We start from the raw sequence: 23,449 nt of genomic DNA, 5'->3' as shown, positions 1-23,449 counted from the left end.
CTGCCTATCAACGGAGCGTCAAGTCCTAATCTTTGTTCTTTCCTTTTCCTCCCTGGAGGTGCTTCCTGTAACTTAAACTACCCACACTTCATCTTCCTTTCCTTAGGGCCCTACCAAACATCCTGCCTACGTTCCACACTTTTTAAATGTTCATTTTTTCCGTGTAATAGTACTTAGAGATATATCTAGGTTGGCAGATATGCTTAGCCACACGTTAACTCTCATATTCTTTAATTTCACTTGGATTTAACTCATCTACGCGACCAAGAAAGGAAACGTAATATAATATACACAGATGCTCAAGAGTTTGCTAATTTTCCGTTTACATCTTAATCTAATTTAGCTAACGTAGTGCTTCTTTTTCTTTTCAGGACAAATTCAAGGTTCGCAGCCATCCCCGTGATTCGTAGTCATCAAGCGAAATGATCCTCAGGTAATGAAAATCATGCAACGCATTTTCGTCGCTCGTAAATAGTAATAGAAGATTTTATTCTGTATGTCTATCAACACATTCTACTTTTGAAGGTTTGCGATCTGGAGCTATCTGTGAGATATACTTGTGAGTTGCCTACAACACAGACATTTCAACATATTTTATTTTCGTACTCATTTTTCACGATTTACAAAGAACACAAAATACTTAGAAAAGGCAGCAACAAGTCAAATATGCTCTGATAAATTTCTTTTTTAATTCAAATGTAACGAGCATTTATTGCCAATTTTGAGGTTCTTTAAGTGGTTTATATAACGTCTATTATCATTTTCATGAGCTTTTATAATGCAGTTCAATAATGATGGGAGTAAACTGACCTGTAGCTCTCCGCTCTCACTGTTGTTTAAATATGGCCGCGTGAATATCATACAAATCTTTTTATTCCTTTCTATCACCAACGAACGCGATTAGACAGAAGGAACTATAATTGACTTCATTTAAATGCTTCTAATTCCAAATGATACTGTACAGGGTTATTACAAATGATTGAAGCGATTTCACAGCTCTACAATAACTTTATTATTTGAGATATTTTCAAAATGCTTTGCACACACGTACGAAAACTCAAAAAGCTTTTTTAGGCATTCACAAATGTTCGATATGTGCCCCTTTAGTGATTCGGCAGACATCAAGCCGATAATAAAATTCCTCCCACACTCGGCGCAGCATGTCCCCACCAATGAGTTCGAAAGCATCGTTGATGCGAGCTCGCAGGTCTGGCACGTTTCTTGGTAGAGGAGGTTTAAACACTGAATCTTTCACATAACCCCACAGAAAGAAATCGCATGGGGTTAAGTCGGGAGAGCGTGGAGGCCATGACATGAATTGCTGATCATGATCTCCATCACGACCGATCCATCGGTTTTCCGATCTCCTGTTTAAGAAATGCCGAACATCATGATGGAAGTGCGGTGGAGCACCATCCTGTTGAAAGATGAAGTCGGCGCTGTCGGTCTCCAGTTGTGGCATGAGCCAATTTTCCGCGGGCTACGCGTGAAACTCGCCCGCACGCGTTCAACCGTTTCTTCGATCACTGCAGGCCGACCCGTTGATTTCCCCTTACAGAGGCATCCAGAAGCTTTAAACTGCGCATACCATCGCCGAATGGAGTTAGCAGTTGGTGGATCTTTGTTGAACTTCATCCTGACGTGTCGTTGCACTGTTATGACTGACTGATGTGAGTGCATTTCAAGCACGACGTACGCCTTCTCGGCTCCTGTCGCCTTTTGTCTCACTGCGCTCTCGAGCGCTCTGACTGCAGAAACCTGAAGTGCGGCTTCAGCCGAACAAAACTTTATGAGTTTTTCTACGTATCTGTAGTGTGTCGTGACCACATGTCAATGAATGGAGGTACAGTGAATTTATGAAATCGCTTCAATCATTTGTAATAGCTCTGTACTTTTGACTGTAATTGGGAACATTCATAAACGACGCCCTGATACTAACGGGTACTTTGGAGAATATTTCCTAATAACACAGTTCCTACTTGCGCTCTGAATAACATATACAACTGACGTATTACGGTGCTGATACAACGCAGGCACACACACACGCACATACACACACGCACCAGCAACAGAAAAAGACAAGATGACTTTTCTACCACCTGTTTGCACGAATTTCAGAAATGTATAACATTGTTACTGACAAAAAACTAAGTAAAATAATATGATCCTGCATAGAAGTGAAACGAAATGCTGACTTGAAAGGATTAAATGTGAAATCCATTTACAATCCCAAATTCAAAATAAACTCTATTAACAAATTTGTGATCTTTCTTTTCATCTCTACGTAACTACCGCAACCTACACCTATTGGAACCTGCTTACTGTATTCATGTATTCATCTTTGGATCTCCATCTACAGTATGGCCCCCACCCCCAAATGCTTGTTTCCCTTACCAAACGCAATTCCTTGATGCCTCAGGGTGTGTTCCACCAACAATCCCTTTCCTTTAGTCAAACTGTGACGCAAATTTCTTTTCTCCAACTCGATTCGGTATCTCCTCATTTGTCATTCGATGTATCCATCTAACTTTCAGCATTCTTCTATGCTACCCAACTTCGCTCGTCATCAGTTATTTTGCTGCCCAAATAGCAGGATTCATCGAATACTTTAGTGTCTCATTTCCTAATGTAGTTCCCCAGGCTTGTCTGATGTAATTCGACTACATTCCATTACTCCTGTTTTGGTTTTCTTGATGTTCGTGTCTTAACAACTTTTGAAGACACTACCCATTCCACGATAAATAGTTTGGACAAGAAGAGAATAGAAGCTTTCGAAATGTGGTGCTACCGAAGAATGATGAAGATTAGATTGGTAGATCGCATCACTAATGAGGAGGTATTGAATAGAATTGGAGAGAAGAGGAGTTTGTGGCACAACTTGACAAGAAGAGGGGACCGGTTGGTAGGACATGTTCTGAGGCATCAAGGGATCACAAATTTAGCATTGGAGGGCAACGTGGAGGGTAAAAATCGTAGAGGGAGACCAAGAGATGAATACACTAAGCAGATTCAGAAGCATGTAGGTTGCAGTAGGTACTGGGAGATGAAGAAGCTTGCACAGGATAGAGTAGCATGGAGAGCTGCATGAAACGAGTCTCTGGACTGAAGACCACAACAACAACAACCCATTCCACTCAGTTGATTTCCAAGTCCTTTGCCAGTTCTTCGTAGTCCTTTTGCCGGAATTACAAACTAAGCGACAAGCCTTAAAGTTCTTATTTCTTCTCCCTGAACTTTAATTCTCTTGCCGCATTACTTTTTAGTTGCTTTCACGGCTTGCTCAATGCACAGTTTGAGTAACACCGAAACAGACTGCAACCCTGTCTCACTCCCCTCTCAACCACAACTTCCCTTTCATGTTCTTTGAGTGGTAACTGCGGTCTCGTTTCTGTGCAAGATGTAAACAACATTTTTCTCTCTGTGTTTTTTCCCCGCTACCACCAAAATTTCAACGTCTGTATTCCATTCAAGAGTTTCAAAATCTTTCTCTGTACCTAAAAGCGCTACTAGAGATGTTGGTTTTCAATTCTTGAGCCTATCTTCTAAGACAAATCGTATTGTCAGCACAGCCCCTGTGTTCCTACATTTCACCAGAACTCAAACCGATCTCCCCTGACGTCGGCTTCTACCAGTTGTTGCGTTCTTACGTAAATATATCATGTCAGTATCATGTAGAAATAATTTATTAAAATAATGGTCCTGTAACATTCAACGTTTCAGCATCTACCTTTTTTGGAATTAGAATTATTACATTCTTCTAATTATTACATTCTTCTTGAAGTCTGATGGTATTTCCCCTTTCTCATATATCTTGCTCGCTAGAGAGAATAATTTCGCCATAGCTGGCTCTTCAAAGGGTATAAGTAATTCTGAGAGAACGTCGTCTATTCCTGGGGCCTCTTTTCCACCTACGTCTTTCAGTTCTCTGTCAAAATCTTCTTGCATTATTATATCTCCTGTATCATTTTCTCCTACTCCCTCCTCTCTTTCTATAATATTGTCCTCGTGATTGTTTCCCCTATATATAGATCTTCCTCAGGCAACTGCTTCTTTTCTTTCCAGAAGGTCTCTTTTATTTTTCCTGGACGCTGCAGCTATCTTTTCCATAGTCGTGTAGGTTTCTATCGACTTGCATTTCTTGTCTGACCGTTGCTGCTTTGCAGTTACGCTTGCTAATAATATTATTTTCTAGACCCCTTTATTCTCTTTGGCCTGATTCATCTGCTCCATTTTTATGTTTTGGGCTAACACATATACGAGTGGTTCGCAATTTATTGCACAGGGATCGGAGAATATTTCACAATAATATCAACAATTTCCTGTCCCTTTCCATTCATATGTACGCTCCATCATTTCTGCTTTCTTATTTTCACAATTCCCAAACGAAATGTGGAATAGTGACAGTTGAAGTGCCGCACAGTAATCCACGAATATTCGTTCTCCAAATGTATGTTAACCTGATGTCACCCTAACTGTTCAAAAACAAGCTGCCGTACAGTAACAGTAGTGCTACTGACAACATGACGCGTGCATGTGATGTTATTTGTATATACACTCCTGGAAATTGAAATAAGAACACCGTGAATTCATTGTCCCAGGAAGGGGAAACTTTATTGACACATTCCTGGGGTCAGATACATCACATGATCACACTGACAGAACCACAGGCACATAGACACAGGCAACAGAGCATGCACAATGTCGGCACTAGTACAGTGTATATCCACCTTTCGCAGCAATGCAGGCTGCTATTCTCCCATGGAGACGATCGTAGAGATGCTGGATGTAGTCCTGTGGAACGGCTTGCCATGCCATTTCCACCTGGCGCCTCAGTTGGACCAGCGTTCGTGCTGGACGTGCAGACCGCGTGAGACGACGCTTCATCCAGTCCCAAACATGCTCAATGGCGGACAGATCCGGAGATCTTGCTGGCCAGGGTAGTTGACTTACACCTTCTAGAGCACGTTGGGTGGCACGGGATACATGCGGACGTGCATTGTCCTGTTGGAACAGCAAGTTCCCTTGCCGGTCTAGGAATGGTAGAGCGATGGGTTCGATGACGGTTTGGATGTACCGTGCACTATTCAGTGTCCCCTCGACGATCACCAGTGGTGTACGGCCAGTGTAGGAAATCGCTCCACACACCATGATGCCGGGTGTTGGCCCTGTGTGCCTCGGTCGTATGCAGTCCTGATTGTGGCGCTCACCTGCACGGCGCCAAACACGCATACGACCATCATTGGCACCAAGGCAGAAGCGACTCTCATCGCTGAAGACGACACGTCTCCATTCGTCTCTCCATTCACGCCTGTCGTGACACCACTGGAGGCGCGCTGCACGATGTTGGGGCGTGAGCGGAAGACGGCCTAACGGTGTGCGGGACCGTAGCCCAGCTTCATGGAGACGGTTGCGTATGGTCCTCGCCGATACCCCAGGAGCAACAGTGTCCCTAATTTGCTGGGAAGTGGCGGTGCGGTCCCCTACGGCACTGCGTAGGGTCCTTCGGTCTTGGCGTGCATCCGTGCGTCGCTGCGGTCCGGTCCCAGGTCGACGGGCACGTGCACCTTCCGCCGACCACTGGCGACAACATCGATGTACTGTGGAGACCTCACGCCCCACGTGTTGAGCAATTCGGCGGTACGTCCACCCGGCCTCCCGCATGCCCACTATACGCCCTCGCTCAAAGTCCGTCAACTGCACATACGGTTCACGTCCACGCTGTCGCGGCATGCTACCAGTGTTAAAGACTGCGATGGAGCTCCGTATGCCACGGCAAACTGGCTGACACTGACGGCGGCGGTGCACAAATGCTGCGCAGCTAGCGCCATTCGACGGCCAACACCGCGGTTCCTGGTGTGTCCGCTGTGTCGTGCGTATGATCATTGCTTGTACAGCCCTCTCGCAGTGTCCGGAGCAAGTATGGTGGGTCTGACACACCGGTGTCAATGTGTTCTTTTTTCCATTTCCAGGAGTGTATTTGACGACGCTGGTGCTGATTCTGCAAATAACATTTGACGATGCCACTGTGGCTGCAGTACATTAGGACTTTGTTTTTATAAAACAGGTATGTCTCTTCATACTTAAAGCGCACAAGTGCATATATGTGTCAGTAGTACTTTTCATTGTGGTCTATTTATTGTTTTTAAGCTGAAGACAGTCTGCGACTGTATTTATGTTTTTTCCCATATTTTTTTCTGCAGATCTGATGATGGTCATTATAGACCGAAACCGGTAATCTGTTAACAAGAAGTTTGTGACCATCGACGTAAAGGCCGGCCTAGGTGGCCGAGCGGTTCTAGGCGCTACAGTCAGGAACCGCGAGCCCGCTACGGTCGCAGGTTCGAATCCTGCCTCTGGCATGGATGTGTGTGCTATCCTTAGGTTAGCTAGGTTTAAGTAGTTCTAAGTTCTAGGGGACTGATGAACTCAGAAGTTAAGTCTTATGGTGCTCAGAGCCATTTGAACCATAGACGTAAAGTAAAGGAAACTTAAAATGTAAGTTAATGCGGATCACTAGGAAATACAAACCTGTACTGTTCGGGTACAGTATTAGTAGTGTCCCGCTTGACATCGCTTAAATATCTGGGCGTAGTGTTGCGAAGCGATATGAAATGGAAAGAGCATGTGAGGATCGTGTTATGGAAGGTGAAACGTCCCCTTAGAAAAATTGTACACGACTGTGCTTAAACTGACACACAATATTATTTAGCCCAACGCAATCTGACTATCAAAAATCCCTACAAAAGAATGGCCCTGACTAACATTAACCTGTACCTTTCACAAATCACTTACCTCACCAAAAATCTTCGTTACTCGAACTACTGCAGTACAGCGAGCGCCACTACTGCCAGCTAAATAAAAGATTCAAACTACGGAAGGCACTAACTACTGATAGGGATAGTTAGCAAATGAAAGATATTAACAGAGAACAAACAATGTATTTACCTTAATAGTCATAATATATATAGCAGTTCATGACAAATTACAAAACTCCGCCATCTCTCTCCCCACATCCACCACTGCTGGCGGCTCACCTCCAACTGCGCAACGCTACGCGCTGTTCACATCCAGCTGCCCAACACTACAATGGCAGACAACAATGCAAACTAGCCACAGACTGCACACAGTACAGCCAGTGATTTTCATACAGAGCGCTACGTAACGTTGCCAATAAGAAAACATAAACAGCCTACTTACATAAAGAAAACATAAACAGCCTACTTACATAGCCCCCACGCTCCCCACAAAAAATTTTACTAATTTTTTTTCGGCAGCGGCCAATACAGATTTGAAAATTTTTTTCATAATTACAATAAGAAAGAAATCAAATGCACACACTTATTGATACAATGTTGGTCAAAAGCTAAAATTTTCTCACAGTCCAAAAGACAGTCCAGATTGTTCATCACAGTAAAATTTCAGTGTTTTTTTTTTTCAAAGTCTGAGCAGTAAAAGACAATGCACACGGAAGTAGTGGATTTCCATGCAGTCTTAAAGAAGTAGTGTTGTCCTTCCAACGGAAAGACAGTGCTGACTCTTGACATGCTGACACACTGCACACAGTACAGCCAGTGATTTTCATACAGAGCGCTACGTAACGTTGCCAATAAGAAAATATAAACAGCCTACTTACATAAAGAAAACATAAACAGCCTACTTACAAAGGCGAATGGTCGACTTCGGCTTATTGGGAGAATTTTAGGAAAGTGTGGTTCATGCGTGAAGAAGACTGCGTATGGAACGCTAGTGCGACCTGTTCTTGAGTACTGCTGGAGTGTTTGGGATCCGCACCAAGGCGGCTTGAAAGAAGACTACGTGCAGTTCAGAGGCGAGCTGCTTGATTTGTTACCGGCAGGTTCAATCAGCATTCATATGTTACGGATATGCTTCAAGAGCACGAAGCAAATTTTCACGTGCAAGTAAAGAAAAAAATCGGAACTCTGTTAATTTGGAATTATATCACACGAAAAAAAAAAACATTTTTTTATCTGACTCTCAGTCTGTTCGTCAGTTGAGATGCCCGTTTCTCAGGAACGGATTGACGTATCAAGTTAGAGTCTGTGCCACATTCTAAGGTCTATTGTCCTTTGGCGGCGTTTAAACTTTAAGGTTATAAGTCAAATCACCTCCCTCCCCCCCCCCCCCCCCCCATGAACCATGGACCTCGCCGTGGGTGGGGAGGCTTACGTGCCTCAGCGATACAGATGGCCGTACCGTAGGTACAACCACAACGGAGGGGTATCTGTTGAGAGGCCAGACAAACGTGCGGTTCCTGAAGAGGGGCAGCAGCCTTTTCAGTAGTTGCAAGGGCAACAGTCTGGATGATTGACTGATCTGGCCCTGTAACACTAACCAAAACGGCCTTGCTGTGCTAGAACTGCAAAAGGCTGAAAGCAGGGGGAAACTACAGCCGTAATTTTTCCCGAGGTCATGCAGCTTTACTGTGTGGTTAAATGATGATGGCGTCCTCTTGGGTAAAATATTCCGGAGGTAAAGTAGTCCCCCATTCGGATCTCCGGGCGGGGACTACTCGAAGGGACGTCGTTATCAGGAGAAAGAAAACAGGCGTTCTACGGATCGGAGCGTCGAATGTGAGATCCCTTAATCGGGCAGGATGGTTAGAAAATTTAAAAAGGGAAATGGATAGGTTAAAGTTGGATATAGTGGGAATTAGTGAAGTTCGGTGGCAGGAGGAACAAGACTTCTGGTCAGGTGAATACAGGGTTACAAATACAAAATCAAATAGGGGTAATGCACGAGTAACCACAATAATGATCAAAACAATATGAGTGCGGATAAGCCACTACAAACACAATAGTGAACGCATTATTGTGGCCAAGACAGACTCGAAGCCCTCACCTACCACAGTAGTACAAGTTTATATGCCAACTAGCTCCGCAAATGACGAAGAGATTGATGAAATATATGATGAGATAAAAGAAATTATTCAGATACTGAAGGGAAACGATAGGCTAATAGTCATGGGTGACTGGAATTCGATAGTAGGAAAAGGAAGAGAAGGAAACGTAGTAGGTGAATATGGAATGGGGGTAAGAAATAAAAGAGGAAGCCGCCTGGTAGAATTTTACACAGAGCATAAATTAATCATAGCTATCACTTGGTTCAAGAATCATAAAAGAAAGTTGTTTCAGATAGATTATATAATGGTAAGACAGAGATTTAGGAACCAGGTTTTAAATTGTAAGACATTTCCAGGGGCAGATGTGGACTCCGACCACAATCTATTGGTTATGAACTGTAGATTAAAACTGAAGAAACTGCAAAAAGGTGGAAATTTAAGGAGATTGGACCTGGATAAACTGACTAAACCAGAGGTTGTACAGAGTTTCAGGAAGAGCATAAAGGAACAATTGGCAGGAATGGGTGTAAGAAATACAGCAGAAGGAGGATGGGTAGCTCTGTGAGATGAACTAGTGAAGGTAGCAGAGGATCAAGCAGGTAAAAAGACGAGGGTTAGTAGAAATCCTTGGGTAACAGAAGATATATTGAATTTAATTGATGAAAGGAGAAAATATAAAAATGTAGTAAATGAAGAAGGCAAAAAGGAATACAAATGTCTCAAAAATGAGATCGACAGGAAGCCCAAAATGGCTAAGCAGGAATGGCTAGAGGACAAATGTCAGGATGGGCTTCTCTCACTAGGGGTAATATAGATACTGCCTACAGGAAAATTGAAGAGACTTTTGGAGAAAAGAGAACCACTTGTATGAATATCAAGAGCTCAGATGGAAACCCAGTTCTAAGCAAAGAAGGAACAGCGGAAAGGTTGAAGGAGTATATAGAGGGTCTGTACAAGGGTGATGTACTTGACGACAATATTATGGAAATGGAAGAGGATGTAGATGAAGATGAAATGGGAGATATGATACTGCGTGAAGAGTTTGACAGAGCACTGAAAGACCTAAGCTGAAACAAGGCTCCAGGAGTAGGCAACATTCCATTAGAACTACTGACGGCCTTGGGAGAGCCAGTCCTGACGAAACTCTACCATCTGGTGAGCAAAATGTATGAGACAGGTGAAATACCCTCAGACTTCAAGAAGAATATAATAATTCCAATCAAAAAGAAAGCAGGTGTTGACAGATGTGAAAATTACCGAACTATCAGTTTAATAAGCCACAGCTGCAAAATACTAGCACGAATTCTATACAGACGAATAGAAAAACTGGTAGAAGCCGACCTCGGGGATGATCAGTTTGGATTCCGTAGAAATGATGAAACACGTGAGTCAATACTGACCCTACGACCTATCTTAGAAATAGATTAAGGAAAGGCAAACCTACGTTTCTAGCATTTGTAGACTTAGAGAAAGCTTTTGGCAATGTTGTCTGGAATACTCTCTTTCAAATTCTGAGGGTGGCAGGGGTAAAATACGGGAAGCGAAAGGCTATTTACAATTTGTACAGAAACCAGATGGCAGTTATAAGAGTCGATGAGCATGAAAGGGAAGCAGTGGTTGGGACTGGGGTGAGACAGGGTTGTAGCCTATCCCCAATGTTATTCAATCTGTACAGTGAGCAAGCAGTAAGGCAAACAAAAGAAAAATTCGGAGTAGGAATTAAAATTCATGGAGAAAAAATAAAAACTTTGAGGTTCACCGATGACATTGTAATTCTGTCAGAGACAGCAAAGGACTTGGAAGAGCAGTTGAACGGAATGGACATTGTCTTGAAAGGAGGATATAAGATGAACATCAACAAAAGCAAAACGGGGGTAATGGAATGTAGTCGAATTAAATAAGATGATGCTGAGGGTATTAGATTAGGAAATGAGACGCTTAAAGTAGTAAAGCAGTTTTGCTATTTGGGGAGCAAAATAACTGATGATGTTCGAAGTAGAGAGGATATAAAATGTAGACTGGCAATGGCAAGGAAAGCGTTTTTGAAGAAGAGAAATTTGTTAACATCGAGTATAAATTTAATAAATTGTCAGGAAGTCGTTTCTGAAAGTATTTGTATGGAGCGTGGCCATGTATGGAAGTGAAACGTGGACGATAAATAATTTGGACAAGAAGAGAATAGAAGCTTTCGAAATGTGGCGCTAGAGAAGAATGTTGAAGATTTGATGGGTTGATCACATAACTAATGAGGAGGTATTGAATAGAATTGGGGAGAAGAGAAATCCTTGGCACAGCTTGACCAGAAGAAGGCATCATTTGGTAGGACAAGTTCTGAGGCATCAAGGGATTACCAATTTAGTACTGGAGGGCAGCGTGGAGAGTAAAAATCATAGAGGGGGACCAAGAGATGAATTCACTAAGCATATTCAGAAGTATATAGGTTGCAGTAGTTATTGGAGATGAAGAAGCTTGCACAGGACAGAGTAGCACGGAGAGCTGCATGAAACGAGTCTCTGAACTGAAGACCACAACAACAACCGCAACAACAACAACAACAAGTCAAATATACGGCCATACTCACGAACTCCCTCATCAAAACCTGTAGAGGACTGCCCATTGACCTACAGTCATGAAATTTAGCAAGCTGGAGAGTTTCGCAGTAAAAGTAAAGGGAAAAAATTGTAAAATTATTGATTTGTAATTATGTCACAGGAAAAATAATTATTTTTTTTTTTGCATTCGCGAAATTCTTGGCTTTCCTGGGACGGTATCATTTCTGTATCGATATCGATAACAGGAAAAATCCTCGAGATTCTCGAGTCCCTGGATGGATGAACTGTCTATACACATAATTAAGTTCATACGGAACACTAGGAGCGTGAGTTCTTTTTCTTTTTTCGTTCTATCCCCAGTACTTTTGAAATATTAAAAAGATTAAATATTTATATGGTTTTCAAAATTATTAAAACAAAATTGGTTCCACTCCAATGTGGGTCCTGGTACAGCAACCAGTTACGAATTTCTTGAAATAAGACAATCTTGGTTGCAATTTTTCTTATGTTATTGTTGGACATGAAGCGTTTCGCCCTTCTAGAATCTTCAGATTAACGTAAGCAGTAATGTGGTAAGCCAACAGCCGCTCTTAATGCCAGCGTATTAATTTTTATCTTAATGTCATGTTCTGGCACTTAAAGACGGATGTTAGCACACCACATTACTTCTGGTGTTAATCTGAAGGTGCTCCAGAAGGCCGAAACGTATCATTGCCAATAAATAGATAAAAACAATTTGCAACCATGACTGTCTTATTTCAAGAAATTCTTAAAATTATAGTTTCAAATTGATCATTTTTTAAAATAAATATGATAAAACTGTTGAACCACTGCACTACACTAAAGCTAGAAGAACATGCACTAGCAGGGGATAATTTGAGAGAGGAGTTGATTTTGAGAGGTTCTGGTGGTGAAAGGTGTGGAGTATCAACCTAGCAGGATGGATGGTACTTGGGGACACATGTGATGTGGGAGGGTAACAAACTTAAGGTTTGTGTTAGGTGTAAATGGAATGATGGTCATGAGAAGGAAAGGTTAGGACAGGGTGGAAAGGGAAAAGGGAGACCTGATGTGGGGGGGGGGGGGAATATGGAGTGGGTCATATGTGGTAGGAAGGATAAATGTCACAGCGGATTTCATTATCTGGGAAAGGAAGCCTTTTAAAACTGTCTAATATGATGATATGGACAATGTGTACTTGTGGAGTTGGGGTGTGGTGGCATAGGTGAGGCAGCACACTGGGACTGGAAACTGAAGAAGAATCAATAGGATTAAGTACACTTTTGTTTCCATGGTTGTTGGAATGTCTGATTGTTGTGGCCAAGTTTGCATGATTTATAGAGCAGGTGGAGGGTATTAATGTACGTGACAAGGGACGGAAATGTGAGGAGCTGGTAGAGTATTGGTGTAGGGGAAGGTAAAAGGGTGTGTAAAGCAAGATGCAGTGAGCGACGTACAAGGATTTCGAAACTGTTAAACAATTGTTATGGAATGGATATCAAGGCTACATTTGACATATCAGAGGATGGGACGAATCAAGACTTCGCAGTTATGGAAGATTGTTTATGGTCGCATTCCCCATGTTCTGTTGGTTATTTGTTTTGTGGACTTTATGTTGAGCAGTGGTGTTTCCATTACATACAGTCGAGGGTTCTCTCAGTTTACATTCAAGGGTATTTTAGTTAATCAGAAAGGACGAACATAAATAGTTAAAAAAACTCATGAAAACAGAAGCTGGTGGCAGTTCGTTCTATAATTATTGCCTGGAGTTTGGATGGATCGTTTGACGAGTGACTCAGTGTACCAGTAGGTGATCCCGTTGAGCTTGCAACGGGGCGGTAAATAAAGAAGTGCCGTTGCAGCGTTCACACCAATGTTCATATAAAAATGTTGGTTAAAAAATGTTATTGCAAATTTTGGCTCTCACGTGAGTCTCAGGGGATGATTTCCACACTTGGTGCATTAGTACACTGTTCCACACCCGAGCATTAGTTATAGTTTTGAATTAATATTCATGAGTACAGTTTATACTAGGGAACAAAAATTAGTTGATTATTATAGCAAAATCAGTTTTTCACGACACAGTTCAATTACTATTTATTGGCGTTGTCCTTTTCTTTCACACAATGAAATTAGCATTGATGAGACTGTTTACAGTTTTACTTTAATAATAATTTGGCTCCGAGCCCCCAATAGCAGTAATGTAGGCTGCTATAAACGAAAATTACTTAATAAATTCGAACAGAACCACAAGTCCCACTGTCCTCTTTGTTCTAGCAGTTTTGGCGCGAAATCACAGCTCGCCACATGTTCACTTACACCGATGTATACCTCGTAATTCGTACTCACACAAATAATCGTAGCACTTGCAGTTCACCATATATATGCTTGCACACTGGCACTATTAAACAATACTCTTTGTCGAAATAAATCGGCGCGAAAAAAAATTCTCAAACGACCACATGGGCCATCCTCACGTGGGGCTCGCTCGCCACCCACCCTCCAAAACAGCTGCCCAACGACTGACCCCTGGGCAAGATGGCCGCTCGCTTATATAGGCTGGGATGTCCACCCCCCTGGTTATTTAAGTACCAATCTCACCAGTTAAGGTTACAAATTTTGATACATACATCTCTCGACAGAAATAAGTACACCATCAGAACTGCGCTAAAAAGTACATCGTATTCACTATGTGTGGTGTGCGTACTGTAAGACCTTCAGTACACACACCATCAGATTATTTGACTTGTCACTCTAACGAAGTAGGCGAGTGCCAGCAATATGTCTTGTGGTCTTATCATGGCGTGTTTGTCTTCTGCCGTTAGGTCAGACGATAGAATTGCCACTTGCACGCTTAGAGTAGCAGATTGACGGTGACCAACTTTAAACAGAACTTGATTAATTTTCACACACATTTATTAAAATAATAACAAGCATAAAAATTACTTAACTTGGTTCTGGATTCTATTTACAACCGACAATCTGAAGTTCCTTAGGTATTGGTACGTTGATCTTATTCTCACATATATCTCTGATATTTGACGAAAGTGTCTGTACATTTATTTTCATGGCTATGTACAGGAATATGGTAATCTTATTAGGTGCAGACTGAAACTTGACTATAGACTGGTACAGACAAATGTTGAACTCGTACACACTGGTGCAGACAAATGCAGACTGACTAATTGGAGGTCTGTACACTCGTTATAATACCTCGTGCGTTCATGTGTCACTGCGCGAGTGTGATCTGTGAGGAGAAAAGGTTCTACGTTAGCAGCAATCTCATTGGCTGAGTTACATATTAATACGCGGATCGGCGGAAGAAGAATTTGGTCCGTCTCTATGGCAGCGCCATCTCGTAGTGCATAGACGGACGAGCGTTGCGCCTGCGCTGTTGTGCTTAGTGTGGTGCGCTCTAGTGGAAAAGTTGTGTACGCGCTGACTACGCGGAACTATGTACACAACACTATGTTACACCAATTTCTAGGATTATTCTATCGCCTGTAAATCAAGTTTTAGTTTTTGTAAAATTTCTCCAGTTATCGCAAATTTGTTTGGTGGCATCTGTGCTGCAAAGTTTTAACACAGAACTGCATATAGCAACGTTTTTAGACGTAATCTATAGCGATCTGCACATTGCGCTACTCAAAATCTTCATATCTATAATAATTAATTAATTACGGGCGATAAAGACTAATAATAATATGGAAACAATGAAACCTATTGGAAGTTAAGTGTATACCATAACTTAACTAGTTTGAAATATATGTGATGCCACCCAAAATATTATACAGTGCCGTTCTTTACGTCATGAATTTTCTGTTGAATTTTATAAACAATTTTCCCTCAAACTTTGTTTATTGCTCTTTATGGGCTTCATTTTTTATGAATCTTAACATATGACTACGGCACTCGATCCGCTATGGCGAGACGTTTTTAATGTGTGCTCGCTCATCCCTGTAAGTTGTTATTTACTGTTTTTATTAATCTTTCAGTATAACCGTTTTTGAGGTTACTATAACTTTTGCGTCTCGTGACTTTAAATAAAGATCGATCTTTCAGAAGGTTCATATTACTGACCACAATCCGCTGCCGCATCGCTCTTCACCGTAAGTTACATAGTTTTGGCGTAATGCGCGAAAAACCAAACAGTGCCCAATGTGGAGACAATTCCCACCGAGCGTTGCAAATCTCGCGCGGGCGCGCCACGCGCTTCCGCGAATCGCGCACCATGTAGCGCGCTTGCTCTCCACAAAGCAATGCTTGCATACTATAGTTCAGTTCTTCAGTTCTTCTCCCAGACGCGGGAGATTGCTGCGTTGCCAGTTGCAAACTTACGTTTAGGGGGGAGCGCGCAGTTTATGAAGTAAAGCCACACGGCCGCATTAAACCTTTCGCCGTTACAGAACACGTGCTCCCCGCACTCCGCGCTGTGCACGGTTTTGTCATCACTGCACTGCTCGCCTGTGCAGACACTGGTGTTCCGACTGCTTTGACACACTTATCATTCGATTTCACAAAAACTATTTGGCCCAAAAATTTGATTTTTACACATCTTCTTGACTGATACCTTCCCCCCCATAAATGACTTCATTTTGTTTCGATGTTCAACGCAGTTAATATGCAACATTAAATCTAGTAAATCACTGCACGAAATTTTTAAGAGTTTGCAGAGGTAAAAGTCCATAACATATACTTTCCGTATGGTTGATTTCAGTTGCCACTAGAAATTTCAAAAAATTACTTTCAAACGAATAAAATTCATAAAGTAAGACACTTCGATATTGTTTTTAAATAAAGAAAATATTAAGTATAGAACAAGGTTTGAACTCGGACTCTTTCGCTTTGCAGCTAAACATTTTAACCATTACGCTAATCCAGCTTATCGTTCAGTATAGTTACTGGAGGACTTTAAACTACGACGCAAAATACCGACAAACACTGCTGGTATGACTATGAATTACTCACGTTTCGTCGAAGTACAATAGGAAATAAACAATTACCGCTGTTCTTTATTGCGAAAAAGCGGTTAGTGAGAATGATACAAACACCTTTCCTTGCTATCGCCTGAATTAGGAAGCTTATTGCTTGTTTGGTTTAATTAATTAATAGAATATGAAGCAATCGGTATAAAGAATGCTTTTTCCAAACTTTCTATAAAAGAAATTCTGCTATCAAGACATTGGTTTCGTTCTGTTACTTTATTTATGACTGAACATTTCTAAAACTGATGACACTCGTCCGTGCTCTGTACTGCAGTCGAGCCCTGGCAACGTCGTTCTCTGTTCATTGGCTGACTGTGTTTTGTGACGTCGGATGCGCAGAACGAACCTAAACTCGGCCGCCGTCATAAATGACGCGCACTTTAGAAATACTCATCCAGTAACAGGGCTTTGTACCGTCACAAGCAGAAAGTGAAACGACGGTTTAGATTCCTAAAGGGTGGATGGAAAGTTCTGTCGTCGATGTATTGAAGAAAATGCGCAGCTTGGTGTGGAAGTTTACAACAGGAAGTAGTGGCCTAGGACTGTCTGCAGCGCTCCTGCAATAGCACGGTATTGCTGGTTTTAATGGTGAAAATGGATGGGCCATTCGATAGAAAACATGTCGGCTCTCCAGTCGTTGATGTTACCATACATACGCTACATACAGGGTGTTTCAAAAATGACCGGTATGTTTGAAACGGCAATAAAAACTAAACGAGCAGCGATAGAAATACACCGTTTGTTGCAATATGCTTGGGACAACAGTACATTTTCAGGCGGACAAACTTTCGAAATTACAGTAGTTACAATTTTCAACAACAGATGGCGCTGCCGTCTGGGAAACTCTATAGTACGATATTTTCCACATATCCACCATGCGTAGCAATAATATGGCGTAGTCTCTGAATGAAATTACCCGAAACCTTTGACAACGTGTCTGGCGGAATGGCTTCACATGCAGATGAGATGTACTGCTTCAGCTGTTCAATTGTTTCTGGATTCTGGCGGTACACCTGGTCTTTCAAGTGTCCCCACAGAAAGAAGTCACAGGGGTTCATGTCTGGCGAATAGGGAGGCCAATCCACGCCGCCTCCTGTATGTTTCGGATAGCCCAAAGCAATCACACGATCATCGAAATATTCATTCAGGAAATTAAAGACGTCGGCCGTGCGATGTGGCTGGGCACCATCTTGCATAAACCACGAGGTGTTCGCAGTGTCGTCTAAGGCAGTTTGTACCGCCACAAATTCATGAAGAATGTCCAGATAGCGTGACGCAGTAATCGTTTCGGATCTGAAAAATGGGCCAATGATTCCTTTGGAAGAAATGGCGGCCCAGACCAGTACTTTTTGAGGATGCAGGGACGATGGGACTGCAACATGGGGCTTTTCGGTTCCCCATATACGCCAGTTCTGTTTATTGACGAAGCCGTCCAGGTAAAAATAAGCTTCATCAGTAAACCAAATGCTGCCCACATGCATATCGCCGTCATCAATCCGGTGCACTATATCGTTAGCGAATGTCTCTCGTGCAGCAATGGTAGCGGCGCTGAGGGGTTGCCGCGTTTGAATTTTGTATGGATAGAGGTGTAAACTCTGGCGCATGAGACAATACGTGGACGTTGGCGTCATTTGGACCGCAGCTGCAACACGGCGAACGGAAACCTGAGCCCGCTGTCGGATCACCTGCTGCACTAGCTGCGCGTTGCCCTCTGTGGTTGCCATACGCGGTCGCCCTACCTTTCCGGCACGTTCATCCGTCACGTTCCCAGTCCGTTGAAATTTTTCAAACAGATCCTTTATTGTATCGCTTTTCGGTCCTTTGGTTACATTAAACCTCCGTTGAAAACTTCGTCTTGTTGCAACAACACTGTGTCCTTGCGGTGGAATTCCAAGACCAGAAAAATCCTCTGTTCTAAGGAATAAACCATGTTGTCCACAGCACACTTGCACGTTGTGAACAGCACACGCTTACAGCAGAAAGACGACGTACAGAATGGCGCACCCACAGACTGCGTTGTCTTCTATATCTTTCACATCACTTGCAACGCCATCTGTTGTTGAAAATTGTAACTACTGTAATTTCGAAAGTTTGTCCGCCTGAAAATGTACTGTTGTCCCAAGCATATTGCAACAAACGGTGTATTTCTATCGCTGCTCGTTTAGTTTTTATTGCCGTTTCAAATATACCGGTCATTATTGAAACACCCTGTACTTTGCAGTAGCGTACACAAAGCGCGGCTGACGTCCGCTGCCTTAGCTGCTACTGCAGCAGAGACGAAACGACTGAAGTGCCTGTGTTCCAGCAGGGATGGGATGACCGAGGTGCCGCTGTGGAAGTTCTGGAGGCGCCGCCGCTTCGTCGTCACGCTGCTCGCCTTCCTCGGCTTCTTCAACGTGCTGGCGCTCAGGGTCAACGTCAGCGTCGCCATCGTCGCCATGACGGAGAACAAGTCGCGAGTCCTCGACAACGACACCGTCGTATACGTAAGTCGGCTCGCAGCGACTGCAAATACGTAAACAGCCAACTCCCAGCAGCAAGCCACTGCTCCTCAATCAAGAAAAGTTTGGCCTTTAGTTAAAGCTACGTAGGGAATTATTACATTTACAGTTCACGATTTTCATCAGTGTATTTTTCAAATCTGACAGTATTAACAAAAGGATAGATTGCTACTCGTCATACCAGAGATGTTGAGTCACAGACAGGCACAACAAAAGAATTACTAAACACATAAGTTTTCGGCCAGAAGGCCTTGTTTCGAAATAGACAACACGCACTCATACACATTCACGCAAAAGCAGCTCACACACACACACACACACACACACACACACACCATAGAGTAAATATCTCTGGAGTGAGCATTCACATGCGCAGAACAGATTTTGTGTTGTCAACATACGTTGCCAGCCTGGTCGCGTGTTCTCGGGACGATGTGTGTTTGCCGGTGTAGCGTCCTGTATATTTAGAATGTCACTACATCCCTAGTACAGACGGATTCTTTTCGAACGCTGGCAAGTGCGGCCGACCGGTTCTAGGCGCTTCAATCTGGAATCGCGCAACCGCTACGGTCGCAGGTTCGAATCCTGCCTCGGGCATGGATGTGTGCGATGTCCTTAGGTTAGGTTTAAGTAGTTCTAAGTTCTAGGGGACTGAAGACCTCAGATAAGTCCCATACTGCTCAGACCCATTTGATTTATTTTCTTTTCGTACATGCTGTGGATTGTTTATATATGTTGCGCAGTCATTTTAACAGTATCCATTTGATACCGGGAATAAACCAGCTACGTAACTTTTAAGGGCGAGTGATATTACATTCTGCTTCTTTGCGATAGGTGTCACAGTTCAGATGCACTCGATTTTTGGTAGTTTTCGGTATGATACGGCACCTTATAGTATTACAGAAACTGACGTACATCTTTGCAGTGATAGTCTTGCAAAACGACTTGACAGTACCCTAGTACTTTTGCAAGTGTCTGAAAAACACCGAATTTGCCACACATTAGCGATTATGTCCCTGCTAATTCATCCTCTTTTTCTCTGCCATTTCTGCGTATTTATTTTCTCGTTTTTGCGACCTAAAGCACAATTTTTCTTACTGGTGACACTTTGAAGTATTTATTTAACGCATTTTACGTACTTGTTCCCAGTTTATAAAATAAATAGTAGACTGAATAATCTATATACACAATCGACAAGTCACTGATAAATGCATGGAGGATAGTATTTGCTGAAACAACTAACCATTCCCTTTCCTGTTCCACTAGCAAATTTACGAGAGGAAGCGATTGTTTGTAAGCTTTTGTACGAGCCGTAATATCTAGTATATAGTCATAAAATCGTAGAAAAATAGGTCTACAGAATCAAGCCTTAATTATAATGCGTCTCGAAATCTTTAAACATATACAGTGTCTCTTACTAATATGATAACTACATTAGAGCTACATGGTATGTACCCATGAAAAGTTACTATCCCTCCTTTCACATATTTTTCTTTGCATCCGTAGCAACAACAGTAATTCACCATCGCTATTACACTATCAACAAACGGTGAAACACAACAAAAACTCTTGATATTATAAAATTCAAACGCTGCAGAAAGCACACACGCACAGCGAAGTCCCGAAAACACGTGACGATCCTGCTTTAATGTTGACAACATGCGCAGAACGCAGTGCTCACTCCAGAGATATTTACTCTACGACACACACACACATACACACACGACCACTGTCTCTGGCCAGCCCTGGCAGCCAGAGACAGTGATCACGTGTGTGTGAGCTGCAGTTGCGTGAATGTGCTAGTGTGCTTTTTGTCCATTTCGGAAGAAGCTTACGTGTTCAGTACTTACTTAGGCGAAAGCTTATGTGTTTAGTAGTCTTTTTCTTGCGCCTGTCTGCGACTCAACATTTCTATATGGTGAGTAGCAATCTATTATTTTCATAATATTGCCATTATTACATCCTGGATTTTCCATTGTTTGATTTTTGTCTTCAAATCAATATTTCTTCCGTGTGATACAAACGTCTTTTGCTTAATTTGCAGAAAATCTGTACGAAATTGACGTAGAAATTGACGTATAAATGTAGATGTAGATGTAGACAAATGGAACTTCTATTTAGCATGACAACTACATAACAACAAACTTACACACCGCATGCATCTACCTATATTTCTTGGTTGTATTGTTCCCAACGTAGTTTTCCGTGGTTGCTTAACCTGTGTTATTTGTTTTGCTTTGGAGTCACACGTAGAGTTGGGTATCTGTTGTTGTTGTTGTCTGATTTTGTGGGAAATTAGTCAACTTCAATTTTATTTTGCTGATAGGACATCAGTGCTATAGATTTGATTAGATTAGATTAGTACTTGTTCCATAGATCATGAATACGACACTTCGTAATGATGTGGAACGTGTCAGGTTAACAGAAGGTGTCTATACAAGATATTACATTACACAAAATATTACATCACACTTAATATTTTTAATTTTTTTGTGGGGGTTGGAGAAATTACCCACTTACTATATCCATAAATTTATCTAATAGGTAGAAGGAGTTGCCATTAAAAAATTCTTTTAATTTCTTTTTAAATACTATATGGCTATCTGTCAGACTCTTGATGCTATTAAGTAAGTGACCAAAGACTTTTGTGGCAGTAAAATTTACCACCTTCCGAGCCAAAGTTAGATTTAACTTTGAGTAGTGAAGATCATCCTTTCTCCTAGTGTTGTGGCCATGTACACTGCTATTACTTTTGAATTCGTTCGGATTGTTAATAACAAATGTCATAAGTGAGTATATACAATGTGAGGCTACAATGAATATCTCTAACTCTTTAAATAAGTGTCTGCAGACTGAATGTAGTTCGCGATTTTAAATTCTGAGACAGAAATTACCACGAGCACACATGGATAAATACAATAAACTTTTTTAAAGCAATACTGATGAAAACTGTGAAGTAGAAAATTCACGCAAATGTCAAGAAAATGGAATCAAGGGCTGAACAGAAGAACTAAATATAGCTCCATTGTGGCACACATGTGAAGAGCAGTACACGAAATCGCCGCTGAGGTTGCGAAGAAAATAAAAGAAGTGAAATGTGTCTGGTGACAATAGCCTTTCATATAGTCACAAGGACAGAAATTGTACTTTAGGAAGGTATCAGTGGTCTATTTACTAATGAGCTGGTCGGTTGATTTGCATACCTATGGTTGCATCTCTGTTTTCTTTACGCTCATTTGAACTTCTGTTGAGATTGCGACCTCTTGTTCGTCGTATTCATACTCATATCGGCCATTCCCTCATATGGATTCATGTTAATTTCTGTTTCAGAACTCAGAATTCGAATTAACTACATTGCTGCTCTCTCCTGTCAGTCAAATAAAGTAAAGATGCTCCTTAATTGTTGACAAAATCAGAAGACAACATTAACATTACGTTGGTATGTAACACTGAGACAAGAAAAATCGCATCGATGAATCATGCGCAGGAAAAGAATCACAACTGAAATAATATCCGAAGTCAGACGGTTTCCTGTCTGTAAGTTTATTGCCAACTACTTGCCTTGTTTCATTTGCACACGTTAACTATAGAAACAAATTTTGTCTCAAGAAAACAAAACATGGGCGTATAATAATAAACCTAGCTATGGCCATTTACTAACATAACGTACACCGTTACGGAAAGATATTTATTTGGTTTGTGACCAGTAACAGTATCATAAATTATAAAATAACTGCAATTAAGTGTCACTTCTAATTAATTACAAATAAAAGGATTCTGCCAGGATGGGGACTATTGCGTACGAGAGCAGTTTTCATCCATCTACATCTGTGTCGTGACGGTCCTCATCTTCCGCTTGGTTGCCAGATAAGGGTACTTATTTGGGATCCTTTTCGTTATAACCTACTACGCAATTAGAGTAGTTATTATCCTGTTGGTTACTTCCCAGATAACGTTGTTTGTTTAGCATCCTTATAACTAATATATTACCCAATTTATCATCCTTATTGTTATAATTTATCCCCAGTTTATTACCCTGGGATCTTCACCCAGTATGACATCACATGGGTACATCCGTACATACGTGCAGCAGCAGTTAATTCTTGGGATGGTAAAAAACTTGCTTCAGGTCACACAAGCCATCAACAAGTCTGTTCTAAATTTAAAATGGTGAAATAATTTATTAAACATAACCATATTGCATGGCATTTTTATTTAAGCACTAACAACGTTTGTTATTATAGCGGTTTTATGTGACACGCAAAGGACATTTTTACTTCAGTGCGCGAAAGAGAGAATCTCACGGCTCTACACCAGAGACAACGAAAATTACACATTTTCCGCTCCTGTCCGACGCTGCGCCATCCTGCGAACCGCCTTATCTTGTTATACTGTGCTTGCACAAAAGGAGGATGGAGACTGTGTCTACACTTTACTTAAACACAGTAAGGTCTACAGCAGTTGTTTAGATATTACAACTAGTGGTCACACGATTTCAACCACGCCTAGATCCTTTACGCACAGACACAGACAGATTTTGCAGCTGGAATT

The 23,449-nt window shown here is 41.8% G+C and overlaps 1 protein-coding gene across 2 annotated transcripts in view; it reads left to right on the top strand.

Moving 5' to 3' along the window:
- Positions 1 to 327: 327 nt before the first annotated feature.
- LOC126191522 (vesicular glutamate transporter 1-like) overlaps positions 328 to 23,449 on the top strand; it is a 143,423-nt gene continuing 120,301 nt past the window's right edge. For both annotated transcript variants that reach the window (XM_049932421.1, XM_049932419.1), the window contains exons 1-2: positions 328 to 433; positions 18,706 to 18,883. In XM_049932421.1, coding sequence (XP_049788378.1) covers positions 423 to 433; positions 18,706 to 18,883 — 189 coding nt within the window. In that variant the 5' untranslated portion in view covers positions 328 to 422. The remainder of the gene's footprint in view (positions 434 to 18,705; positions 18,884 to 23,449) is intronic.

Source organism: Schistocerca cancellata, chromosome 6 (assembly GCF_023864275.1).
Source record: "Schistocerca cancellata isolate TAMUIC-IGC-003103 chromosome 6, iqSchCanc2.1, whole genome shotgun sequence".
Taxonomy (NCBI): domain Eukaryota; kingdom Metazoa; phylum Arthropoda; class Insecta; order Orthoptera; family Acrididae; genus Schistocerca; species Schistocerca cancellata.
Note: the sequence above shows the minus strand (reverse complement) of the source record. Positions and strands in the feature narration are given on the sequence as shown.